The sequence below is a fragment of the Heptranchias perlo genome, chromosome 17 (genome assembly GCF_035084215.1).
Source record: "Heptranchias perlo isolate sHepPer1 chromosome 17, sHepPer1.hap1, whole genome shotgun sequence".
Taxonomy (NCBI): Eukaryota; Metazoa; Chordata; class Chondrichthyes; order Hexanchiformes; family Hexanchidae; genus Heptranchias; species Heptranchias perlo.
In genome coordinates, this window is record NC_090341.1 from 22655179 (window position 1) to 22682878 (window position 27700).

Genomic DNA, 27700 nt, shown 5'->3' on the forward strand with positions numbered 1-27700 from the left:
GAACAAGTTTGAGACATCAGCTCCTTCTTAATGTGGTACTGGAGAGTGCTTCAGAGACTACTGTGAAAGAAGGCTTAATCACAACAGCCTCAAAAGGTTTTTGATCAGCACGACAAAGCTGGCCATTGTTATGTTCAGGGTAGAAACAGATTGGATATTAGGTGATCCTTAATGTTCGCAGAGAATAATGGACCTGTGGAAAAGGTTGCTGGCTTGTGTGGTGAATGCTGATTCCCTATATTCATTCAAGCGAGAGCTGGATCAGTTTCTGGCTGGGGCTGAGATCACCTTTTATAAAAAGGTAGGTATTCTGTAACATAAAATCAGGATCAACGTGATCTCATGGAATAGTTTCGATCCCGTAAGTAGGTCAGAGAGGAGTTTTCCAGTCTCTTTCTCCCCCCACCCTAATTGGCCTACGATTTTAGCTGTTTTTTCGACTCTCCCCAGGAGTTTACATGGCTCAGGTAGGTAGGGTGGAATGTATGTATTGCGATGTATAAGGCATCACAACTGTGAGAGACAGGTTGGATGGAACAGTTGGTCTTTTCCTGTCTGTTGTTTCCGTATGAATCCCAAGACCTACAAATTGCATAATTCTTGAAACCTGCATCAAAGTACTTTTCTGGAAACGGAGTGACAGCTTCTTCCCAGTTGACCACTGATGTGTCTGCTTGGGACCTTGAAAACAGATATAAAGGAATACCTTTCAAGTTTGGAACTGTTGAATCAAGTGTCTCCTAAACTACCCTCGGACCTTGTGCTAGAGATTGTTTTTGAGCTTTGCTGTGCTTCGTAACTTCTGCCGTCGACTCAACTTCCCCTCTCCCCACAAGAGATATTGCCCCCAAGGAATCCCTAACAGCATCACTTGGAAATCAATACGGAAACATGTGGTCTGAGCTAGGTATTCCTATAGAACAAGCCCTGGGTTAAAGACTGCTTCCTACCTCAAGGATTTCAATTGTGCATTGTTGCAACAGCCAGCAATCTGCAAAATATATCATATATGCAACTTAACTGCCCACAGTGCGCTCACTTGTTTGGGAAAGGTATTAATCTATGCCTTTTGATGGTTGTACTCGACCTTGTGGGCTGGGCAAGTTGTCACACACATCTTGAGTTCCATGAGTTTTATCCTGGACAACCAACCTTGTCAATATTTTTTTTAGATTTGCCACACTTCACCTAAACACAAAGCATCACCAATGAATCACCAACAAACTAAGTTAACTGAGCTTCCTCCATAGGTGCAAGGACTCTAGGTTTGTCATTCTGAGCAAAATTTAAGGCAGTGCATTCCTGATCATAACAACTCACTGCATAAAAAAATTCTCATCTCCTCCTCCCTGGCTTTTTTTGCCAATTATTTTAAATGTGTCCTTTGATTACCAACCCTCCTGCCAGTGGAAACAGTTTCTCTCTTATCTACTCTGTCAAAACCCCTCATAATTTTGAACATCTCTATTAAATCTCCCCTCAACCTTCTCTGCTTTAAGGAGAACAATCCCAGCTTCTCCAGTCTCTCCACATAACTGAAGTCCTTCACCCCTGGCACCATTCTAGGAAATCTCTTCTGCACCCTCTCTCAGGCCTTGACAGCCTTCCTAAGAAATGGACACAATCCTCCGACTGAGGTCTAACCAGTGATTTATAAAGGGTTACCATTACTTCCTTGGCTTTTGTACTCTATACCTCTATTTATAAAGCCATGGATCCCGTATGCTTTTTTTTTTACAGCCATATCAACTTGTCCAGCCACTTTCAAAGATTTGTGTATGTGAACCCTCAGGTCTCTCTGTTCCTGTACTCCCTTTAAAATTGTATCATTTAGTTTATATTGCATCTCATTTCTCCTTCTTTTAAAACTACTAAAGAAATTTTTAGGCAACAATTGACGGTGATTTTGTGGACTACAGGGAGCTCCAACACCTTCTCCTTGACCGTTTCAATCAACACTATTCAACTACATGCATTTATATAGCACCTTTAACATAGAAAAACATCCCAAGGTGCTTGTTGAGTGCTTTTGAATTAACATGATCAGAAGACCAGCTATACTGCATTACGGTCAATTCTTTTGACCTGGGTAACTCACACATCAACCACAAAAACTTTCACAGTCCCACTAAATTGTAGGTGGATTAAATGATACCACTCTATCTTTCAGGATTATTTTCCAGTGTTTCAACCATTATCAACATCAAGAAAGTCAGAGTGATACTTCAACTGAACAATACTGAATCAATGGAACATGTTGACTGAAGAAAATAATAAAATGACCAAGAACACGGAGGAAAAGAAGTCCGTAACATGAAGTGAAAAATACTGGAAATGAAACCGAACAACTTGCTAAATACTCACAAAAGATAAAGCTACAAATAAATTAACAACAATCAGAGAAGTAACCAATGGCATGTCAAGCTTTCTTTGTACTGAAGTTGAATCCAGTACTAGGCTTTAAATGTAGTGCAAGAAACTATGTGACCTGTACAGCTAATGGCAGAGTGAAAAATCCTCAACAGAAGCTTCCAACTTCCCGACTGGATGATGATGATGCAATATTTTATATGTATATGATGAATCAGTGAGGCAGAATGGACTATGATAGGAATAAATAAGTTGTGGAAATGCAGTATTTAGTCTACAATGGTGAAGCAAAATAGCAAAAAAATATTTACACTAATCAGTGGAACACTGTACATTTACATAAATCACAACTAAAACCAAAAAATAAAGTGTCATTTAATCCATCAAGCTCATTTCGGGTTGAGAATATACATTGGAATCATTTAGTAGTTCCATCATCTCATCCCCAATCCAATACCTTTTGAAAGGATTCACATTACGTAGCTGTTTCACAGCGATAGATCGGTGACTATTGGGATCCTGTTACATTTCAAATCTTAAGGAAGCCTCTGTATTTTAGAAGCCTCTGTAATTGTATTATCTATTTATGAAATTTGAATACTGCATGCTAAGAATATCTCAGCCATCTGTCTCTTTCAACTAATTTTTACTATGTCTGAGAAAATACAATCGCTATCTGATGTGCAAAATGTCACTTCAAAGACCAATTAACATCACTATCTGGATAGGCGACATACCGTCCCAGACTCCTCCATTACCATCCCTGAGTATGTCCTGTCCCACCAACAGGATGGACCCACCAGAGGTGGGGGCACAGTGGTATACAGTCAGGGGGGTGTGGCACTGAGTCCTCAACATGGACTCCAGACTCCATGAAGTCTCGTGGCTTCAGGTCAAACATGGGCAATGAAACCTCCTGCTGATTATTACCTACCGCTCTATCCCAGTGGATGAATCAATACTCATCCATGTTGAACACCACTTGAAGGTAGCACTGAAGGCAGCAAGGGCACAGGATGTACTGTGAGTGGGGGTCTTCAATGTCCATCACCAATAGCGGCTCAGTAGCACCACGACTGACCGAGCTGGCCGGGTCCTGAAGGACACAGCTGCTAGACTGGGCTTGCAGCAGGCGGTTAGAGAACCAACATGACAGAACAACTTACTTGACCTCGTTCTCACCAATCTACCTGTTGCAGCTACGTCTGTCCATGACAGCATTAGTAGGATTGACCATAGCACAGTCCCTCATGGAGACCAAGTCCCGTCTTTACACTGAGGACACCCTCTGTCACGTCATATGGCACTACCACCGTGCTAAGTGGGATAGATTAAGAACCGGTCTATCAGCTCAAAACTGGGTATCGATGAGGCGCTGTGGGCCAACAGCAGCAGAACTGTATACCACCACAATCCGTAACCTCATGGCCTGTCATATCCTGCACTTCTCGATCACTATCAAGCCAGGTGATCAACCCTGGTTCTATGATGAGTGTAGAAGAGCATGCCAATAGGAGCACCAGGCATAGCTGAAAATAAGATGGCAACCTGGGTGAAGCTACAACACAAGACTACATGCATGATAAACAGTGGAAGCAGCATGCTTTAGACAGAACAAAGCGATCCCACAACCAACAGATCAGGTCAAAGCTCTGCAGTCCTGCCATATCCAGTCGTGAATGGTGGCGGACAATCAAGCAACAAACGGAAGGAGGCTCAATGAACATCCTGGCCTCAATGATGGCGGAGCCCAGAATATGAGTGCAAAATACAAGGCTGAAGTGTTTGCAACCATCTTCAGCCACAAATGCCGAGTGGATGATCCTTCTCAGCCTCCTCTTGAGCACCCCACCATCACAGATTCCAGCCTTCAGCCAATTCAGTTCAATCCATGTGACATCAAGAAATAGCTGAGTGCACGGGATACAGCAAAGGCTATAGGTCCTGACAACGTCCTGCCTGTAGTGCTGAAGACCTGTGCCTCTAGCCATGCTGTTCCAGTACTGCTACAACACTGGCATCTGCCCGACAATGTGGAAAATTGTCCACGTATGTCCTGCCCACCAAAAAAAATGCGGGATAAATCCAACCCGCCCAATTATTATCCTATAAGCAAGGGAGTAAAAGTACTCCTCCTGGCTCCACAAAAATACTGACAGCCGCTGCCAGCACGAGCTTGACCCCATGGTTTCACCTCCCCCCCACCCGACAGGACCAACCTACAATCCAGCTTTAGCGCCGGACAGAATTCGTTAGACCCCGACCAGCCAGCTGCAGCAGGTGTCCGTTTGGTGCCTGCTGCTCATCACTTCAATTCAAATGAGACCCGATGCTGAATTTGGTTCGGGCCTCAAGCTTGCAAAGACTGGCAGGTGGAGCAATTGCATCGACGTGCTGTCCATTTTGGGCGCCAAGCCGAATTTCTCCCCAATGACTGAAATAACAGAAAAGTTTGCAGCTTTGGATAAATATCCAGGACAACACAGGGTAACAAAACTTCAATTTCCAGATTGAAGAACAATCCACTGCATTTCCAGTAGTGTTGCTTGCTCCATTAACAGGACCTGATCACTTCTTACATTTGGAAGTGACCAGCGCACAGCTAGGCTGAGCTCGCTGGCCTGACAACTGATGCTGCTGCCTTGACTCTCACCTCAATAAGATATGGGTGTTGAGACAAGTTAAGAAGATAGCTAAAGTAAGTTTTTCCTTTTGTTGTTTTCTGTGCCATCATTATCAACCAAAGGTGGACACAAAAATAAATATATTGTTGTTACTTGTGTTGCAAGCATATGGACCAAGTTTATCACCCACCACTGCATTATTCAAGAAGCTCTGGCAGGTAGACTGACCAACCCGCAGCCAGTCATGAATATGGGCATCAATTTTATTCAGGCATGAGGCCTCAATGACTGCCAGTTTAGAAATCTGATGTATGATGGCACAATCATGGTGCATTACTCCAGCAGTCTTTTAAGTTGCGTCACAAAATACACTTTGTGTAAAAGAAAAGACAATTGATATATCTGCTACAAGATGTGGTGGCAGATCTTGCATTTCTAATAGAAATCACAAGCCACGTGAATGTTCTCAACATGAAGCTGCAAGATGACCAGGTCATGATTAAACTTTGGCTGTTGGAAAGCCAAATGGCTTGCAACGAACTATTTCGCTTTGTGCTGCCATTCAGAAAAAGTTGTAGGAGCCGACAAAGCCCAGTCCCACATCTGCTCAAGGATAATGGGAGGGCTCTGCAGGACAGTCCTCCAGTTGTCCATGATAGTCATGGAAACATAGGAACAGGAGTATTCAGCCCCTCGAGCCTGTTCTGCCATTCAATTAGATCATGGCTGATCTGTATCTTAACCCCATTTACCCACCTTGGTTCCATATCTCTCAATACCCTTACTTAACAAAAATCTAGCAATCTCAGGAGTAAATTAATTGTTTCTCCTGCTTTGCAGGATTCCTTCAGTTCAGAATTATAATTACAAGTTTAACACCTATATGTATTCCCTTATGCTTACCAACATTCTGCAATCATGTCTCCGGTTTCAAACTTCCCCACACATCTTTACTTTCAACTATCAAATAGTAAAACAGACAACTTACAATATTCTGGTTGCTGCTGAAGCAAGTTCCTCCATGAAGACGAAACCTTAACTAGTGAAACTTGCTGAGTTTTCAGTGTCGTCTTGTAATACCATCTTGGATAAGGAGTATCTTCGAAATACTGTCATCTCTGAGATTCTACCTACAACAAGGTGAGAATTGGCTATCTACACTGTTTAGCTATGCACCTGTTTAAATATGGCATTCCAAATGTCATTTTATTTAAATCACTTTGCTCGTATATAATTACTGCTAGATTCCCATGTGCAGCACACCATTCCTCTAAAATAGGGCTGGGCAGTAGGAATCCTGTTCACAGACTTGTGTTAGCAACCAGTAATCAGCAGATGCATGACAGTAGTGCGGGTTTACCAAGCATCTGAATTTTCTTGCCTTTGATCCTCCTCTATCTTTGTGATTCGGTTGACTTATGGGTTAGCTAGGTATCCAATCACTACGCAACTCCAAGCTACTGAGAAGGTAGAATTTCCGGCTGCCCAAAATAAACCAGAGTCTTTTCCCCTTATAGGGATATACATCTCAATGTTCAGAGAGCTTAGGCACAGGTTAGCACAGCCAAGGCTTAGGGACCCATTTAGCTACAGTACTGCTGGAATTTAGCCAGATAAACTACACAACCTATTAGCACAGAGTACAACTAAGTTTTCTGCTGCTTGTCCAGCAAGGACCACCTATCTGAGTACTGGCTTGCATGATTATTGGAACCAGAGCGGGAAGAGTCTCAACCGTCAGTAACAGATCTACTCCTCTAAATCCGATTAACAAACCTGCCTGGCTCATCAATCATCAACAGTGCCCTGGACAAATGCACACCCACCTGGGCTCAGGTATTGGATTACTGATCTGACAGAGATTTGACTGGCTCCAAACTTCCACATGTCATCCTGGAACCACCTTGAGACCAAAGAACCCTTATCTCCATTCTCCTCCCCCCAGGGAGAGTCATAAAATCTTGTGGTCTTGTACACCTAGTCTGTGATAGATGTTTTTACATCTGGCTTTATAGTGCAATCACGTTTCACCAGAAGGACGAAAGCAACATCCAGAAAAATGGCCAGTACAAATTGCTCTGCACTACTCTGTACTGAGAGTAGCATTTTCCCCCCAGCAGTTACCAGTACCATGTCTCAAAAGGTCTTCAAAGTATATAAAAAAAACTTCATGAACAGGAATGCGGAGCTCTAAATTACTTTTGGTTCCAACAAATCTGAAGACTTATCAAGGAGGGGGATGCTGGAAAAAAACATTGCAGTATGGGTAGTAGGAGCCAGGAAGACGGGGGCACAAAGGCAGACATCAATTTCAGTCACTGCTGACTTTGCTGTCATTAACACAATTTATAACGGTAAGTCTGAAACTGTATCTGATGTTTTCTGAATTCATACCATTTACAGTAGCAAATGGCAGCAAAGTGAACAAATTATTTGACTCCCATATAATTGAGTAGAGAACTGAGTGCACAGTGGGTTACCATATTGTCCACTCATTTCTAGGACCTAGGTTCAAAGCTATCCTAACCCAATGCGATGATAGTCTTCTCACTCTTCTGTGCAAGGGTCCAACACAAAATGGATTTTGATCGTCATAACTCAGTTTCCAGCCTCCGTGGGCTCCTAGCACAAAGCGCCTCTTGTCAATCTCAGAGCAGGTGTAAAGATAATAGGTGTGAAGCAGAGAAAAAATAAAATCAGTTGTTGAGCAGAGCACAGAATACTTAACTCAGCAACTAGCCATGCTATACCCGATCTGGAATTGTTCAATACCAACAACAATTCTCATTTTGATGAAGACATAAACTTACCTCCCTAAATAGGTTTTTAAAAAAAAAAGTACCTAGTTTCACTGATGTACTGAAAATTACATAATAATCTGAATCCAACTGTATCATCTGTGATTTAACAAGAAACATATAAAAAATACTTTGAAACAGACAGCTGCAGTGTAAAACCAGTGCTGTCCAATAAAAATCACTGACTGGCCACAGGCATGGCTACGGCGACATTGTTTTAGCCACACGTTCTAATTTTAACAGAAAACTCAGTGGAGAAAACAGGTAAATGTACTTCTAGTGTACATTTACTTAACATCTATCGCCATTCAGTGCAAAATTTTACAGCCTTTCTCTTTCAACAAAGTTTGGATTTCTGGCATGAATTTAGCAGACAGTGCAGCTTCTAGGTTTTTATCCAACGATTCCGAGAAGAACTTTGGCTTTATCAGAACGATTGCGGAGAATGTTGACTCACACAACGAGAAGCATCAGACCTGCAGCTGCTCTCCATCCAAAACATGGTTGGATGCTGCTTGCCCTTTGCCATGACATGCCCTGATGCAGCTGCTCTTTATTAGCTGGCCTGGAGCAGTTATTCCGATTGGTCGAACCGACCATAAGAGCCATATCGACTGTTCCCCTATCCATACAACTGCTGGTGTTTCCATGGTGCTGAGGTCCAGCATTTTCACCCGTGTCACACGCCACCTTACCGGATAGCCAATAAGCAGTAACCAAGGAAGTAATGCACACACAACGATCAGAAAAGTACTCTACTTTTTATTTTACCAACAAACACACATGCATACATCATGAGTATTGAGATCACATGCCCAACTGCAGTGTGTATTACTCATTTTTTATTTACTCATCAAAAATGTAATTATCCACATCTGGATTCCCAATTAGCTACATGAGGCGAGGGACTGAAGTATTGGACAACACTATGCGAAGCATTTAAATTTCAACCTGCCCCTCCTCACTCAAGGAGCAAGTTCAACTATTTTATGGAAGTGAAACCATTATGAAACCTGGGTTCAAATCCAGCCCAGACTGCTGGCTGTTGAAATCCTATGTGAAATGAGTTTGGACAGTCCCAGTCCAGTTCCTAGTGGGCATGGGCCTACAGAACAAAATTTTAGCTAATCTAACAATCTCACTCAGGCACCATAGGATGGTGTGGGAAATGGAAAGAAAGTCACACTGGTGCAGTAGAGTGTTCTTCTGAGTTGGAGTTAAAGCATGCTGTTGGGCCACTGTGGATACAATTTTACTCTGCATCTAGCTGATATCAAATCAGATCTGGGAGGGCTTGATGCTGAAATAGAAAGAATCCTATTCCCCAGTACTAACAGCCCTTACCCTTAAAGTGCTGGCAGTTTAAAATTACAAGTTGTAGCACAAAATATTATTTGTGCTAATATTTCTCATTTTACTGCACCACACGATTAAGTTCAACAGATTTTACTTCAAATCATTTTGTCAATTACCAGAAGCAGCTTTAAATATTTGAGACGATCACAAGTATGGTTAAACTTTCAGCTAAACAAAATTCAACAGCCCAACTTATCAGTGGCACTGCTGGGGGGTGGGGGAATGGACTGTTGGCAATTTGACAGTATGTCCTAACAGTATCCCCCAAATACACTCCAAATTCTGTAAGTCTCAATAATCAAGGTTGCTTTATCCCTACTTTGCTTGAATTTTGCTATTATTTTGTCTTTTTTGAGGCTGTAATGTCTTGACCATCATTATCAGACTGACCTATTGCAACCTACAAGAGATTATGCTGGATAACCCTCAGCAATTACAACTGATCCATGGTACCGCTTTTCATTTTTAATAGACTTACAATACAATAAACTTCAAGTTATTTCCCTGCAATGATCAATTCCAGAAGATCAATACCCTCTTCTAAGTATCATATCTCTGACACATTCAAGCTTTCCGAACAATGCAAAAGCCATCAAATACAGCAGGTACCGGGGAGGACATAAAGAAATATAACCTATTCTCTGGATTTAGATGTCTCAAGCAGTTTATGACATCATCTAAAACATTTAATTAGATTACATATACCGTTACCCAAGAGTAAACTACAAGGCTATGAATGATAACATTTTGTCAAAGCCACAGCTACTCTGTAGAATATTCTCAATTCTTGAATTTGGTAACACCAAACCATATGGCCAAGACTGTTAGCATTCAGAATGATTTGGACTAAATAATGTTAAATAGATTTTAATACAAATATAAGTGTAATGTACATTAGAACAGGAAATATGAAATCCAGGTCACAATGAGTGGATGTCTATTGGCAAAGGAGGGGGGCAGTATTAGTTAGTGACATCAAGAATGTTTTCTACCTTGTTTGCAAGCGATGTTGGACTGGGTCGTTGTTCTTTGCAGCCTCTAGAGTGGGAGGTCATACCCTTCCCCCTCTAAGATTTATCTCCACCTTATGAGCTGCTCTTGTTGGGCCCTAACAAAAACTGCAACAATGCAGACAGCTCCCAAAGCTGTTATTCACTGGTAAACAGGTGACCACTTTTAGAGGCGAGAGAAACTCTGCAGAAGGTCTGAATTTTCGAGCCCTTTTAGGAGATCAATTGTTGCTATTCTGAGGCCTCAGAAATATGCAACAAAATGTGCAATTGACAGTCACAAAAAATAAACAGTCTTAACTGCAAAATCTAACAAGTTAGGTGCTACAGACAAGCGTCTTGCCAAACAAATTAATAATTTTTGACATGTACAGTTTACTGTTTTTCTCAGAAATGTAATTGTGATGAAGAAAACAAACTGCTGAAGAGCAAGTTAAAAGTTGCATTAGGTCCAGGAAGAGGATAGTCATGAAACAACACTGTCAAAACATCTCATCATTACAAGGTCTTTGCTCACTTTCCTTCCTCTTCCCCCCCCCCCCACTAATGACGAGGGCTATCTTCGTAAAACATGAATGCTAAAATGTTTACAATAGATAATTGAACAGTTTTTTTAAATGTATATTTTATTTTGAAAGGTAAACCTTTATTTAACCCTGTGTTGATCCAGTTTTGATTTTCCTTACAATTTGTAATAGGTGCCCACTAAACCTTCCCTTGTACCACCCTGCCAAGACACACACACCCCTAACAACAGTAGTTCATATTCAATATTTGTTAGTCACAAATACATTTATTAACAGGTGACTCTCACCAACTGTCACACATGGGACTGACAGAATAAGACAACCTAATTTCAGAAGTACAAACCTCAGTACAATTAACCAAGTCAGAATAAAAGCCATTTGTTTCAAATTTGATTTTGATTTTTAAGTACATCAGATAGATCATAAATTAATGTGTGCAGTCAGGGAAATTGCAGGTACTTGCATATTTTCAGAATTCTGTGCAACTTGGGGCAGATGCACAAGTTAACATGCTTCCCCAGTATAACATAATTAAAATACACTAAACATAAAAAAGGCCAATGACAAGCTTGCTTACTGACTATAATACAACCAGTCTTTAGGGAACTAGTGAAGTAGATGTAATTTTTCCCGTCTAAAAATAAAAGATTTACTTCAAAATTATAGTGCTCTGCATTTGATAAGTGAAGAAAATTCTTTTCCTGATATAACATACAACATCCAGAGTGGTAGAATGCAAGGACACACCTATTCTACTTTTGGAGAATTTCCAATCTCAGCTGGGCTTCATCACAGTGAGTTTAAAGAAAATATTACCAGCCTTGGTTAAGTCACACTGGGTTGCTCTCGTGTGTTAGCCAAAAAATGGCATTAACAAAGAACAATTTCTTGGATGCTGAATGGATAAACAGTGAATGGCAAGCGACCCAAGGGGTGGGGGAAAACAGTCATTTTAAAGAGAATGAAGAGTGCCCAATAAGAGAAGGAAAAACTAGTCTTCAAGTGTTTCAAAAATGCAAAACATTTAATCAACTACTATAATAAAAAATTAAATTTCTAAATTTAACAATTTATACACTAGTATTAGTGCACTATATTTTGGAATTCCAAAACAATGGACAAGAAACCCTTTCCCCAACCAAATTAGCATGCTTTAAGTAATGCTTTTACAGAAAATATGTTCACCCACCTAAGAGTGCAGCAAAGATAACAAAGCGACTAGGATTCAGATCCAGTTGCTTGGCAACTTCATGCATCAGGTATTGGCTGGTAGTGAGGCTTTTGCCATTCCGGCTCAGTTTAAGGGCATGGGCACTGAAATAGTACTGGATGTTACACAATGCATAATCCGAGTCATAAGCAACCAGACCATGGAAACCGTTCTCTCTGCAGAAGGCAATCACTTCCTGATGATGATCTTCAATGCTCTGTGCAACCTGAAAAATAATCAGACATTTTATCCACACATCACCTGGAACTGACATGAACAGTTAGCAAATTATATGAATAAATCACAAGATGATTACAAGATTCGGAAATAAACTATGAAATCATAACCACGTGGGTATTTCTTGATAACCACAGCTATGCCTGAGATTCATACCCTCAATTTTCTCCCCATTTTTCCAGGCCTCCACGGTTTTGGTAGATTCTTTGTCAAACTTCTATCAATTACATCTTTGCTAACTGCCACAAGGTGAACAATATAAATCTTCATTTGATTTTTCTATCCCGACAGCAAAATACCATATCCTCTATCCACATGGCTCTGAATGGAAAGTCAGTAGACTGGGAAAATTAAACCTGCAACTTCTCTTGGTCCTGCTCTCTGGCATATCAACATACAAGCTTGTTCCAAGTCATTTTTTTTTGGTGGGGGGGGGGGGGGTGAGGGGGGAGGTGGAGAAGGGAAAAACAATGGGGGGGGGGGGGGGGGGGGAAACTAGTACTTGAAGCAATATTAAGCTGATTGCAAACAATTCAGGTTATTCATTTTTGAGAACAGCAGTAAGCCAGTAACAATTTTTTAAAAATAAAACACCTATATATAAATTGTCCTTACAAATCACTTTGAAAGAAGACTTGCATTTAAAAAGCGCCTTTCACGACCTCAGGACATCCCAAAGCGCTTTACAACCAACGAAGTACCTTTGAAGCGTAGTCACTGTTGTAATGTAGGAAACGCGACAGCTACTTGTGCACAGCTGTGGGGGCAGATGGGGGTCTCAGTTTAACGTCTCATCCGGCAGTTCCGACAGTGCAGCACTCCCTCAGTACTGCACTGCAGTGCCAGCCTAGATTTTGTGCTTAATCTAGTGTGGGACTAGAACCACAACCTTCTGACTCAGAAGCGAGAGTGGTACCACTAAGCCACGGCTAACACAGTTATGCATTTAAATAATGTATATGCAGGATGCCCATTGCTTAAAAGAACCGCCAGACAAGAGGAGGTCATTGTAGTTACAGTTGGCCGAGGTCTAAAAGGCTAAAAATGCAAAGTTACTGAAGTTATACAAGTCTCAATTTCTTGATGTCTATACACCCAAAAGCACTGCTACCAGCAATTTTAATAAAACAAAGATGTTTGATGGCAGTAATTCACTAAAAAAAAAAATTAGATTAAAATGTGATTAGGAATTTAAGTTCCACCACAACTTTCAAAGGAAAATGACAGGCAGAAGGCACTATAATGATTTTTTTCCTGCTCTGTGATGCAGAACTTCAAATAGTAAATAAATCTATAAAACTTTTAAAAAGTTTCACACAAATTCTCAGGACTTTAATAAGAGAAGATTAAACAACTGTTTATAATCTCCCAACTCAATTTTCAATTTCCCACATCAAAATAACTGATGGTCTTTCAGCTGCCAGAGCTCCACAATAACATTTTGTAAGAACACACCAAGCTTTCAAAATCATTCCATTAGTCCCTTTACATCACAGCACTGCCCCAGCAGTAGCCAAAGTTCAGCAGCAGAGTTGCCTCTGGAGACATCCATAATAAAAAAAGAGATAGTTTTCAGCAGCACCCTCAAAACCAGAAAATATAAGTAGTATGGAGAAAAGGCACTGAATTGTGATTAAAAAGATAGGGCTACCAGAACTAACAAAATGGCAAAGGAGGTCAAAAGGTCGACTCCTGCTCTTACAAATGGCCAATAGCTATTTTTTCTGAGCCAGGTGAGCTGGATATATAGTCTATCCATACAAGCCAGTGATGCAGTTTCCCAATCTTTGATCTGTACAATCACCAGCCATCACAGTCATCAGGTGGCCAAAAATGAAGTTGTGACATTCTGTCCTTCAAAACCTATTTTGTGGCTGGTTGGAGCATTTTAAACTGAATTACACTAGGATAACTGGTTATGATAGCGATTAGAGCAACTTGATGTGATGAATTAAAAATACCACAAAAGGAACCAAGAGACAACACTGAAGCTGTTAACTTGTATGATTCTACACCCACCCCAGTATTTTCATCTGTTACAAATTTGGGTCCTCAAAGAAAGTTACGGCACAGAAGGAGGCCATTCGGCCCATCATGTCCGTGCCATCTTCTGTGGATATGTTTTCATGCTCAGTGACATCAGTTGCTCTCGTAAGCAGTCTCGGTGGGAGTTGACTCACAGTCTTAAATCTACTTGTACTATAGCATAATTACTGGTTGTAACAAAAGCAACCCTTTGTGACGTGAAACAGATGTGTGTCTTTTGCACATGTATGGCTTCAATCTCTCCGAAGGCAGTCTGACAAAACATGGTGAGAAGAGGTCTGATATGAGTCATTAAGCTGCTTTATTCCACAGTGATGTGAACAGAATGGTGTTATAATCAAAGATTTAATTCAAATTTATCCTCACAATGATATAAAATAAAGATGAAGCCTCCAAAATAAGGAACGCTCCCCATCAGTAGGTCATCTTACTTGACTTAAATATGACTTAACTGTTCTTCCAGCATTTCTGACCTCCTAGTTTCAGCAAAAGCCCATACAGCATTCTCTTTATTAAGAATCTGACTGCCTGCACGGCACCTGTTTCCAAAAACTCTGTTTCCAGCCAAAAAGAGATGGAAGACTTTCCAATACAATGGGCATGGTGTTTTTCAATTGCCAAAACAGTCTTAACAAATTATGTATTACTTACAGTCTATGGAGAGACAACAACACTAACTCATTAGCATCTTGTTTTTAAAATTTAACTGAATGCATAATGCTTTTAAAAATCCATTCTAAGTAACTCTTTTTTCCAAATGCTGGGGAAAACTGGTCAAAAAAAAAATCATAAAACATGCAAGTATTGATACACTAAATAAGCCTTGTGATAATAATGGACTACTCCCCTCGGAGCACCTCACCTCCACTCACCACCTTAATGTCCCAACCACAAAAGAAATTCAGCCCATGAACAATATACCAATATGCCACAATAATGGTCTGCCCTTCTCCACCATTGATTGCAGCAAACCTGTGCAATTCTGCAAAGAGTCAATTTGTTAGTGGCTTAGCAGGAGATCAGAGGGTAGCAACCAACAAACCAGCACCCACAGGGCACCCACACGAAATGATAATGTGGAAGAAGGGACTGATGATTTTGAAATACTGAAATAAAGTTAGTATATAAAATATTTGGGGAAAAAAATAGTACAGGAGAAACAGAATTCCAAGGTGGCAGTACCCAATTTTTTATCATGCATACACAACCAGAAATTTAATGACTAGCACTAAGAGCTAAAGTTACAGTTTGTAATATCTTTTACATATAGCACAAGTAAAATGAAGTTCATGCTCCCACAACAATCAATTTCTTTGGTCAAAGTTTCATAAAATCTAAAAAAATGTTACATGAACAAAGCACAACCAAGCAATTTTTTCACAAGATGCACAAACTGGACCACATCTGAAACTGTAGACAACATTGTGCATCATTCTACTTCAGCTGTGAGGAACCACAGGGTTTCCCAGATGTAGTCTCTATTCCTTGCCATATGCTGACGGGCTATGGCTCCTACAATTCTGTTAACTGCCTCGTTACCACTAGCTCAACAGTTCACAGAATCCTAGTTAGTTAGCTAGCTTCAAATTAACAGAGGTAAAGCCTACCAATACTCCTAATGGGAGCCAAACCACACTATATCAATAGTGATTATAAACCAGTTTGAAACTTTAACAAATGCAGATATGTCTGTGTAAAAAAAACTAACACTCATGCTATAGTGGTAACATCTCCGAGTTAATAAGAAACTGGGAACGGCTATGATAAAAAATTGTTTTTGGAGTTTATTTTAATTTAAGTGTTCACGGGCAGAAATTGCAAGAGAAAGCAGGACTTCAAAGGTAGTGATCTCAGGATTACTACCAGTGCCACGTGCTAGTGAGTATAGGAACAGGAAAACAGACCGGATGAACACGTGGCTGCAGGGATGGTGTAGGAGGGAGGGATTTAGATTCATGGGACATTGGGACCGGTTCTGGGGAAGGTGGGACCTGTACAAGCGGGACGGGTCACACCCGAGCAGGACCGGGACCAATGTCCTCGCGGGGGTGTTTGCTAGTGCTGTTGGGGAAGGTTTAAACAAGAGTGGCAGGGGAATGGGAACCTGAGCGGGGAGTCAGAAGGGAGTAAAGTTGAGAGCAGCAAGAGAGGGGAAGACCCAGGGGGAATTTACAATACAAATAGAACAAACAGTTGTTCAAGAACAAGTGAAAGGGAAAAGCGTAGAGCAGCAGAAAGAAAGTGTACTTTAGACACTACAGATAAAGTGAAAACTAGAAGGTGTAAGACGATTAACCCAGCATCAAAGCTGAAGGTCAGGCTAGGGTGTGTGGCCCAACTAAGAGTTCGATATACAAATGCATGGAGTATAAGGAATAAATTAAATGAACTACAGGTTCAAATTCAAATTGGAGGGTATGACATGATAGCTATTACTGAGACATGGCTGCAGGATGGTCAGGATTGGGAACTAAATATACCGGGTTATAAGGTCCACAGGAGAGACAAGGAAAATGGAAGAGGGGGAGGAGTAGCCTTAATGATTAGAGAGGAAATCACTTCAATGATAAAGGATATAACGAGAGGTAAGCAGTCAACAGAGATCTTATGGATTGAATTGAGAAATGGGAAAGGATCTAAGACTATAGTGGGAATTGTGCATAGGACCCCTGGCAGCAGCTCTGAAGTGCTAGATTGTATAAATGCAGTGATTAGACAAGCGTGTAACAAAGGCATAGTGGTCTTAATGGGGGACTTTAACCTTCACATAGATTGGGAAAAGCAGACTAGCAACTGTCAGAAAGGTAGTGAATTTCTTGAGTGGGTCCGGGATAGTTTTCTACAGCAGTATGTCCTAGAGGCAACAAGGGGGCAAGCCATACTAGATTTAGTAATGAACCAGATTTAGTTAACGGCTTAACTGTGTGTGAACATCTATCCAATAGCGATCATAACATGATTGCGTTCAATGTAGTGTTTGAAAGGGAAAAAAAGTGAGTCAGCTGCCAAGACTCTAGACTTGGGTACGGCCGACTTCAATGGGATGAGACAGAGACTGTCCACAGTAAACTGGGCAAATCTGTTAATGGGTAAAACGACTGAAGATCAGTGGGAAATGTTTAAAGAAACATTTAACATGATACAGAATCGGGGTATACCCAAGGGGCAAGAACTCTACTTGCCAAAAAAAACAGCCATGGACAACTAAAGAGGCAAGGGACAGGCGAATGGGAAAGATACAAAGATCAACAAAGGGTCACAAAACAGATAGTAAGAGCTACAAAAAGAGAGTATGAAAAGAAACTTGCAAGAGATATCAAAACCAATACGAAGAACTTTTATAGTTACATTAGGAAAAAGAGGGTGGTCAGGAGCAGTGTTGGCCCCTTAAAAACTGAAAGTGGGGATATTGTCATTGACAATGGGGAAATGGCGGAAATGTTGAACGATTACTTTGCGTCAGTATTTACAGTAGAAAAAGAGGATAGCATGCCGGAAATCCCAAGAAAACTAATATTAAATCGGGGACAGGGACTCAATGAAATTAATATAAGTAAAGCAACAGTAATGAAGAAAATAATAGCACTAAAGAGTGACAAATCCCCAGGACCAGATGGTTTCCACCCCAGGGTTTTAAAGGAAGTAGGTGAGCACATTGCAGATGCCCGAACTATAATCTTTCAAAGTTCTCTAGATACAGGAACCGTCCCTCTGGATTGGAAAATTGCACATGTCACTCCGCTTTTTAAGAAAGGAGAGAGAGGGAAACCGGGGAATTATAGACTAGTTAACCTAACATCTGTTGTGGGGAAAACGCTGGAGTCTCTAATTAAGGATAAGGTGACTGAACACCTCGAGAATTTTCAGTTAATCAGAGAGAGCCAGCATGGATTTGTGAAAGATAGGTCGTGCCTGACAAACCTGATTGAATTTTTTGAAGAGGTGACTAAAGTAGTGGACAGGGGAATGTCAATGGATGTTATTTATATGGACTTACAGAAGGCATATGATAAAGTCCCACATAAGAAACTGTTAGCTAAGATAGAAGCCCATGGAATTGAGGGAAAAGTACGGACTTGGTTAGGAAGTTGGCTGAGCGAAAGGCGACAGAGAGTAAGGCAGGATGTGACTAGTGGAGTCCCGCAGGGATCTGTCTTGGGGCCTCAATTATTCACAATATTTATTAACGACTTAGATGAAGGCATAGAAAGTCTCATATCTAAGTTTGCCGATGACACAAAGATTGGTGGCATTGTAAGCAGTGGAGATGAAAACATAAAATTACAAAGCGATATTGATAGATTAGGTGAATGGGCTAAACTGTGGCAAATGGAATTCAATGTCGACAAATGTGAGGTCGTCCACTTTGGATCAAAAAAGGATCGAACAGGGTACTTTCCAAATGGTAAAAAGTTAAAAACTGTGGATGTCCAAAGGGACCTAGGGGTTCAGGTACATAGATCATTGAAGTGTCATAAACAGGTGCAGAAAATAATCAATAAGGCTAATGGAATGCTGGCCTTTATATCTAGAGGACTGGAGTACAAGGGGGCAGAAGTTATGCTGCAGCTATACAAAACCCTGGTTAGACCGCACCTGGAGTACTGTGAGCAGTTCTGGGCACCGCACCTTCGGAAGGACATATTGGCCTTGGAGGGAGCGCAGCGTAGGTTTACTAGAATGATACCCGGACTTCAAGGGTTAAGTTACGAGGAGAGATTACACAAATTGGGGTTGTATTCTCTGGAGTTTAGAAGGTTAAGGGGTGATCTGATCAAAGTTTATAAGGTATTAAGGGGAACAGATAGGGTGGATAGAGAGAAACTATTTCCGCTGGTTGGGGATTCTAGGAGTAGGGGGCACAGTCTAAAAATTAGAGCCAGACCATTCAACAGTGAGATTAGAAAACATTTCTACACACAAAGGGTGGTAGAAGTTTGGAACTCTCTTCAGCAAATGGCAATTGATACCAGCTCAATTGCTAAATTTAAATGTGAGATAGATAGCTTTTTGGCAAAGGTATTAAGGGATTAAGGTATATGGAGTTAGATCACAGATCAGCCATGATCTTATCAAATGGCGGAGCAGGCACGAGAGGCTGAATGGCCCACTCCTATTCCTATGTTCCTAAGTAGAAACAAAGACGATAGGAAATAAAACCAAAAAAAAGTATTAAAAAAGCTTGAAAGAGCATAAAGTAAACAAGAAGAAAAACTAAGAAACAAGTAAAAGGAAGACTCTGGGAGTTGATAGTACTTCATATGCTGGGCAGCAAGCCCTGCCATATGCTTTACCAAAAGAACGCTAAATGTTCAATTGCAGGGATGGAAAGCATTTTTACGAGCAAATTGGATCAAAAGGACATTGACAACTTACATTTATATCGCGCTTTTAACGTAGAAAAAAATCCTAAAGTACTTTAGAGATGCAATCAAAAAAAATGGATGCCAAGCCAAAGGGGACATATTAGGAGCAAGCACCAGCTTGATGAGAGGTGGGTTTTAAGGAGGGTCTTAAAAGGAGGGCAGAGGTGGAGAGGCAAATAGGTTTAGGAAAAGATTTCCAGAGCAACTGAAAGCAAAGCCACCAGTGGTGGAGATGAAGAGAAAGAGATGCACAAGAGGATGCAGTCATAGGAAGGGAGAATTCTGGGTGGGGTGTGGAAAGACTGGAGGGGCGAGGACATGGAGGGATTTAAACACGAGAATGAGAATTTTAAATTTGCGGTATTGGGGAACCAGCAGCCAAAGTAGGTCAGCGAGGAAGGGGCGATGGATGAGCGGGACATGATACTGGCAACAGTTTTTGATGAGCTGAAGTTTACAGAAGGCGGAGAATGGGAAGCTAGCCAGGAGAGCATAGGAACAGTCGAGTCTGGAGGTGTCAAATGAATGGATGAGGCTTCAGCAACAGATGAGCTGAGGTACACAGTAATGTCAAAATAATCAATGGTCCTCAAGCATTTCAAAGGGGCCGATACTATTGCATAGTTCCTCACAGCAGAAATGTGGTTGTACAGGACAACTTATCCCACACTTAATACTTCATCTACATAAGCAAGCAAAAGCCAAATGAGTTCACTTCTGCCACTGTTAATAACATGACTGCATAAAATCAGAGAAACTTTTTGGTGAATTTCCAAAAGTTGACATCTGAAAATGTGGTACTGACTTGGCTTTCCTGCTACTATTAACTGTGGCAGTAACAAAAGCAAACTGTAGCAAGCAAAAAAAAAAGGGTTGCATCCAAACTCCATCTAGCTCCAAGGTGATACTCCTGCCTCTAGCACAATTTTTCGGAACACTCACCAGCACCCTGCCGCTTCGATACAAAACAGGCTAAGTTAGGGAGCAAATAAAATTTAAACTCCATGTGCCAATGCACCATATACATCGTATCCACATCTTGATTTCAAGTTATAGTATCAATCATCTAATCGCCTGATGATAGCCTTGACATATTTATTGTACTTCCATTTTACTAGTCTGATCAAGGGAGTACAATCACAGAACCACCGCATTTGCTGGTTGGTTGACCAATCAGTTGATAAACATAACCACATGGAAAATCAATGACTAATGAAATTCTCATTTTACCCTTGCCCAGAAAATCCTACCAAAGCCCGAAGGACACTTTAACCCAATTTTAGTAACTTAGTGAAAACCACAGGGTTTAATTCAGAATACTCTTTAAAAACAGCACATTTTTAATTGTGGATACAACTAATAACCATAAAGTAGTTTAGACATGAGGTTAAAGTTCAATTTTTCATACAGGATTCCCATACAATTGCAAGCACTCCAACCTGAACATTTTTTTTTAAGGGTATGGTGCCTTACAGGTTACTATTTCAGAATTTTGAGTCAATTGAAATTACATTGCTATTTCTTTTTTATTTAGAAAGTTTAAGGCTTTTTTTTTTGCAAGTGGCAAAAGTGGCTTAAAAACTCGAGTTCAAATATTCAGTGAATGTTTAAAATTTACCAACTTTACTACTTCACATTTGGACTGAAATCACATGCTTGAACTTTGTCTGAAATGTTAGTTGTAAATCAGTACTTAAAAAGGAGATAGGCAGATTAGCAGATTTCCTGCGACACTGTTTAAAGTCAGAAGATACATGGTTTTATAACAATAGGGGTGTTTATGCCAGGGAGGGTATAACATCAGGGCCACTGATTCAATGATACAAGTCAAATTCCATTTTTATTAAATGGTATTCTGAAATTTGTACTGGTGCTTTGGTGATAGAATAATGGACAGTGACAGAATTCAGTGAAAACTATTAAATGAATGATGTATAAAATTAAATATAGCCCTTTACCTAGATGTACTTAGCTTTAAAACTAAAAATATAGAGCAAAGATGATGTATAAGATGTACTCGTTGAAGTCAGGTATTTGGTATTTATTTAGCAGTGTTGGATAGGATGAGTGGGGACAGTCCTGTGATTTGTTGCACTGGGGACGATCTTACACTTTAGCAGTACTGAGGAATGGTCCTGGCCTCTGGCAGCAGTGTGAGACAACCCTGGGCTTTGGCTTAATTTGGGGCAGAGATCCTGAAGTCTTACAGCACTGTGGTGGAGCTGCTGAGATTTACCAACATAAGCAGAGCCTTTGGACTGGCATCGCTGTGGAGATAGAACATGGGTTTTGGCAGAACTATGGAGGGGAATGTAGGGTTTGGTTCACTGATGGATTCCTTGTGCCCGTCAGCAATAAAGGAAAATGGACATTCAGGATCTGACAGCACTGGTTTATAACTATCTAAGAGATCTCTGCACAAGAAATTTGGTATTTTGTGATTAGTTCCTGGAAGTGTATCTCTCTGTCTGACCCTCTCTCTACCTGTGTCACCGTCTCTCTCTCTCTCTACCTCTATCTAACATGTGTCAGCAAGTAGAGTGTTTACATTATCAACAAAACAGAGATAATCAAGAGCCAAGTCTTTATTTCTCAAAATTCAACTTGTTTTTTTTAAAAACTCAAATTAAGATGAAAAGGACACTGTTCCTTTTTCTCTCTCAAGTGTCAGTAATTAGAATGTTTGCACTTTCTAACTATTGAAAAATCACATGTAATCCCAAACCCCAGTAAAAATCCCAGTACATTCCTATTACTTCCTGTAATACTTTCCCTGTTACACTTCCTCTAGCATTGGTGTTAGAAAACAGCATATCCTCCAAATCACCATGCGCAATGCCAAGGCAGATCTGCTAGTAATATGTCTTGTCTATAATATGTCAGCTAGTCTTGTATATAGCATGCACTTCCTGCAATTGTCACATTTATTAATTGTAACCATGTGATTTATATCATTTGGGAACTCTCTCATATCCATTTATAAGAGAACTGATCTAGGGTGTGGTGGGTGTAATGTGCATCTCTGTAAATAAAGGCTAGAAGCAATTGAAGACTAGGCTCTAGTATTCTATCCTTCACCACCTGGCTATCCAGTTTGGAACAACATTTACTTCTGGTCACATTTTCCTCGGCACAGTCCCATCGTTATAAAACAGCATATGCTGCGACTCACCATGAACAATGCGATAGGGGATCCTGTATTGTGATTTATGCTATAATGTTTCCATTCTAAACGAATATCCTCCTATTCACCATGAGCAAAGCCACAAGAAACCCACATATCTATAACATACTAAAAGTCTTATTTGTATCACAACTAAGACCTCACACCTGCTATTTTTAGTTTAATTTAATCTAAACTTCTTTACTTCATTTCAATTTCTGGTTTTTTTGACCCTCAGAAAACAGCTTTTAGCTTAGGAATTCCTGATGTCTGCTTTTTTGCATTCCCACCCATTACTAAATTACTTTGATAATGACCCATAAATTGGTCTGAGCGGCAAACCAACATTGCTCGCCGCTCACTGGATTTAAACTCACCCACTAAGTTCTTTTTGGTGGCGATCCTTGAAATGAGAGTTCAAAAAACTGCAGGGTTCTTTCTTGGGCTGTGTGAGCTGGGAAAGGACCACTATGTCCCCTCAACCAATCAGCTTGAAGCAAGCCATGCTGTCAGAACCAGGAACTGAAACTCATTTACAAACCGTGCACTAAAAACCAGGTGGTGCCTGATAAGGTTAGTAAATGTACTAGAATGTGAAATAAAGAGGATAAAATTAAAAGAATGAGATTAAGAAAAAGTTAAAACTAAAAATTAAATTTAATTTTTTTTAAATGTCCAAAAACTGTTAAAATCAGGAGTAATGAAATTCCACATTTCTAAAAGTTAATTTTCAGTGCCAGAGGTGTCTTTTGGCAGTCTTTAATACTTACCAAGCCGTAAAAAGTTAGTTTAGATCTAAAAAAAACTCAGAGTTCCTTTTTTGTGGCGAGATTAGTTAGTTTCCAGCTGGGCAGGAGAGCAAGTTTGCGCAGGTCCATTGATTGTAGCCAGCCAGGTCTTTTTACCGTGAAGCCTTCAGATCACTGGTGAATCAGGAAGAACAAGTTCCGGATTTCCACATTTCACTGCGCATGTGCGCTCTCCAGAACTTGCTCTTCCATTTTCGCTGAAACAACGGTGTTTCACCGTTATTAGAAGAGCAATTTCCGGGTCATTGTATTTTGTCGATTCCCACTTAACATGTTATTTATTTGTTCCCCAACTTGTTTGCTTCTCAGTTTATTTAGTTAATTTTCCACAATCATTTCCACATTCCCTCTGCCTAATAAGTCCACTACCCCAGAGGCTGCAATTTAATCCTCATTGCCCAAGAAGCCATCATTTAATTCCTATGACCATTATTCAGAAACCTGTTGTCTGCCAGAGAAACAAATGTCACTCCATGCTATCAGACAAGCTCACACCATTTCCTTCATCTCCTTGCTGACCGCCTACTGCCCCAGAAACCTGCCGAGTTAATTTAGTTCTAATTTGTTCCCCACAAATTTAGCTTTATTATTTTCTCTCCCTCTCTCCTGCTTCACTGCTGTTTATTTACTTATATCTTCCAAATTTTTAGCTCCCTACTTGCTCCCACCGCTCAAGAAGCCTACCTCCAACATTATGTAACTAGAATTTGTTCAATTGCCACTGCTGTTATTTTTTTTTTAAATTAATAAATTTGGGGATCCCCTTTCAGTTACCTGACGAAGGAGAAATCCTCCGAAAGCTTGTGATTTTCAAATAAAACTGTTGGACTATAACCTGGTGTTGTAAGATTCCTTACATTCAGTTAAATGGGCAACCCAATTGTTACGGGTGTTACTTTATTAATTAGCAAAAGTCCATTGTAATAAATTGCAGAAAACAAGCTATCCCCCAATTCACTAACTCCAAGGGAGATCTGCTATTATATATAATTGATTTATCAAGTTGCTGGAAAATGCAACGAATAAGCACTCCAGTTGTTTTCTCAGTTTAAAAAAAACAAACCCAATATACAGGTACATTAAATGCAAATATTTCATCAAAGCAGAGTTCAAAGTAATTTTCATTTACAATATATACACCTTTATTTTTAAAAAAAGTAAATGTGATACAAAACTCACGTATTTTAGGCATTACATGCAAAAGAAAACTGGACTAGGCCTTTAATGTACTATTTTCTTGTGCAACTTAGGTACAACAGTAAGTACACTAAATGGTGAGTGCCCTGGTAAAAATCTGCAGAACGTTTCATCATAATTCCACAAATAGTCCACCAGTTTGGCTGTATACTGAAGTGTTCCATTTCCACAAATTCCGAAGTATCCCCTTTCTTACCAATTGGGCCACTTCTTTCACCATAAACTATTATTTCAGTGCCTACAACTATTTCTAAAACTTGAGCAGTATGCTTCCTCAGTGTTCAATGGGGCTGGTATAAAGTGGGGAAAGAGCAGCAAATTACTTTTGAAGTGTAGTCACTATTGTTATGTAGGCAAATGCAGCAGCCAAATTGCACATAACAATGTCCCACAATCAGCAAATGAGATAATGACCAGTTAATCTGATTTTTTAGTGTAGATTGAAGCACAAACATTAGCCGGAACACCAGGAGACTTACCTGATAGATATCTTGCTGATAAAATGTTAAAATTTCCATTACATTTGGCTTCTGCAATTCTACTCACATCTAGTTCCGTCTGACACTTTGACTGCCCTTTTGTTCAAGCGGTTCCTGCATTATACCCAGTAAATTTCCCTAATTTTCTCCTAGAGATTTTATAGAGCTTGTTTCTCTTACCAATTTCACCTTGGATTGTCTTGTTAATCTATTTAGAGTCACGTTTGTTTATTTTGCACTTCCGAGTCCTTGGTATTTATTTATCATGCATGATCAGCAGTATGTCCTTAAAAGTATTTAACTTGTCCACTCCTTCGTTTTATTCAGTAATAACCCTCAGGTCATTTATGTGAACCCTTCATCATTCCCTAGAAGTTGAAGGTATTGGTTCATCCCAGACAAGTACATTTAATCATTTTAAGATTGCTGTTGACCAGGGGAGCCACAACTTCCATTCGGATCACTGGTCGTCGGCAGGTCGAGATGAGTCCACCACTCATGGCATCCCTAATGCACAGGGTCAGAAAGCAGTCATGCATTATATTTACCAGCTCAGATTCTTGAGCGTTTCCAGTTTAAATTTGTTAAAATCTTTCATTGGAATGAGCTGTTTGCACATAACTTCTCTAATCTTTTCATATAATAACCTCTGGGATTTATAGCAAATTAAGGGAATTATCTTTGCTTCCTTTGCATTCCATGCTTCTATCCAGAATAACTCATTTAGAAATTTATCCTGAACCAATTTTTACCTCCCTGGGGGAATCCAGAACAATTCCCAGCTACTTCCCTTCCTTTCTTGTCGACAACAACAATTTACATTTATATAGCACCTTAGTAAAACGTCCCACGGTGCTTCACAGGAGCGTTATCAAACAAAATTTGACACCGAGCTACGAGGAGATATTAGGACAGGTGACCAAAAGCTTTGTCAAAGAGGTAGCTTTTAGGGAGCGTCTTAAAGGAGGAAAGAGGGAGGGAATTCCAGAGCTTAGGGCTTGGGCAACTGAAGGCACAGCCACCAATGGTCTATACCCCCAATTATGGAATCACCCATTAGTAACACATTCCTGTTCTCACCGATATCATCATTCTTTCCCCTCTAAGTAAACCTATGCCCCACAGTGGCATAATATTGATTCATTACTCTTCTCTGTGATCATGTCCTTGTCCTCTTCACAGGTATCAAGAACTGTATGTCTATTGGACAATTCCAGACCCACAGGGCTTTCCTATACTAGTTCAGACTACAGTTATTTAGAAAAACTATTTTCAAACCATGACTATTTTTACCAGCATAACACTAATTCACCTCAAGTGAGGCACTTTGAGGTATTTCAATGTGATAAGGTGTTTATATAAATGAAAATTAAGACAGCATATCAAGACCAAAATTGTAAAAACCATTTTAAACTTTATTCCAAGAATATTATATATTAAGAAATGTACAGACCAAAGTTTTTAAATTGAATAGATGTAATCATTTCTAAAACTGAAAAGGAACATGCAATTTTAGTTTCCATATGATACGTAATGAATGAAGGATGAGGAGGAAGCAAACAGTAAGATGGAGCTATGTTTACCCATGGAACAATGTGAAATCAGCACTTAAAAACTTTGAATATTTGGAAGAAATCATTAAGCATCTAAATCTTGCAATTAAAAATGTGCAAACTAATTCAAAGATTGTGATCCTGAACAGATTCAGTTTTTCATTTTGTATTTTGCACATGTAAACATATAGCATCCATCATGAACACAAAGTTGCCAAATAATTAAAAGGAACTGAAAAGTTAGTCTCCTCTCCACGATTACCATACAATTTGGCTGTCATTAATTCTGAGCAAGACACTTGGGTATTTTTACAGTTACCACAGACTTGCTTTAGTAAAAATGCATGGAAATAAATCTTCTCAAATTTTGCCCAATAGTACAAACTATGTTTTTTTAAATTACTGGGCTATTGAATCTTGAAAATTTAAACCATGCTTTTGATACTTCTGTAAATTTTTAGAAACCAGAACTTGTAAGTGAACAGCAGATTGGGTGCACTAACACTTAGAGACCCAACACAGTAGCAGACAGCTGCTGAAATGGAATACACAGCAGTATTTTCAGATGATTTTATACCTTGCAGACCTGGATACAGCATTCAAGCTGAATTTACAATAGTATCCAAGTTGAATAGGTGAAAGTCACAAAGATTCCAAAAATGGGTTTGTAAAGAAAGTTGAAGTTATAATACACCATAGCAAGAGAAATAGCTGGAATTAATTCTAAGCTTTGGAGTTCTGAAAAATTAAAGAACTTCAGACTCCAGCTTTGTTATGTCCACAATACAGATCAACAACTTTACATTAAAAAATATGATCTAGGGTTACAACTCTGAAGCTCTTGCATACCAATTCAGGATATATACAAATACAATAGCTACTGTAGTTACATCAAAACTACAGCACAGAAATAGGCCATTCAGCCCAACTGGTCTCTGTCAGCATTTATGCTTCA

At 39.9% G+C, this 27700-nt stretch overlaps 1 protein-coding gene across 2 annotated transcripts in view; it reads right to left on the reverse strand.

Moving 5' to 3' along the window:
• LOC137334163 (constitutive coactivator of PPAR-gamma-like protein 1 homolog) overlaps positions 1–27700 on the reverse strand; it is a 96986-nt gene that overhangs the window by 63042 nt on the left and 6244 nt on the right. For both annotated transcript variants that reach the window (XM_067998717.1, XM_067998716.1), the window contains exon 2: positions 11875–12121. In XM_067998717.1, coding sequence (XP_067854818.1) covers positions 11875–12121 — 247 coding nt within the window. The remainder of the gene's footprint in view (positions 1–11874; positions 12122–27700) is intronic.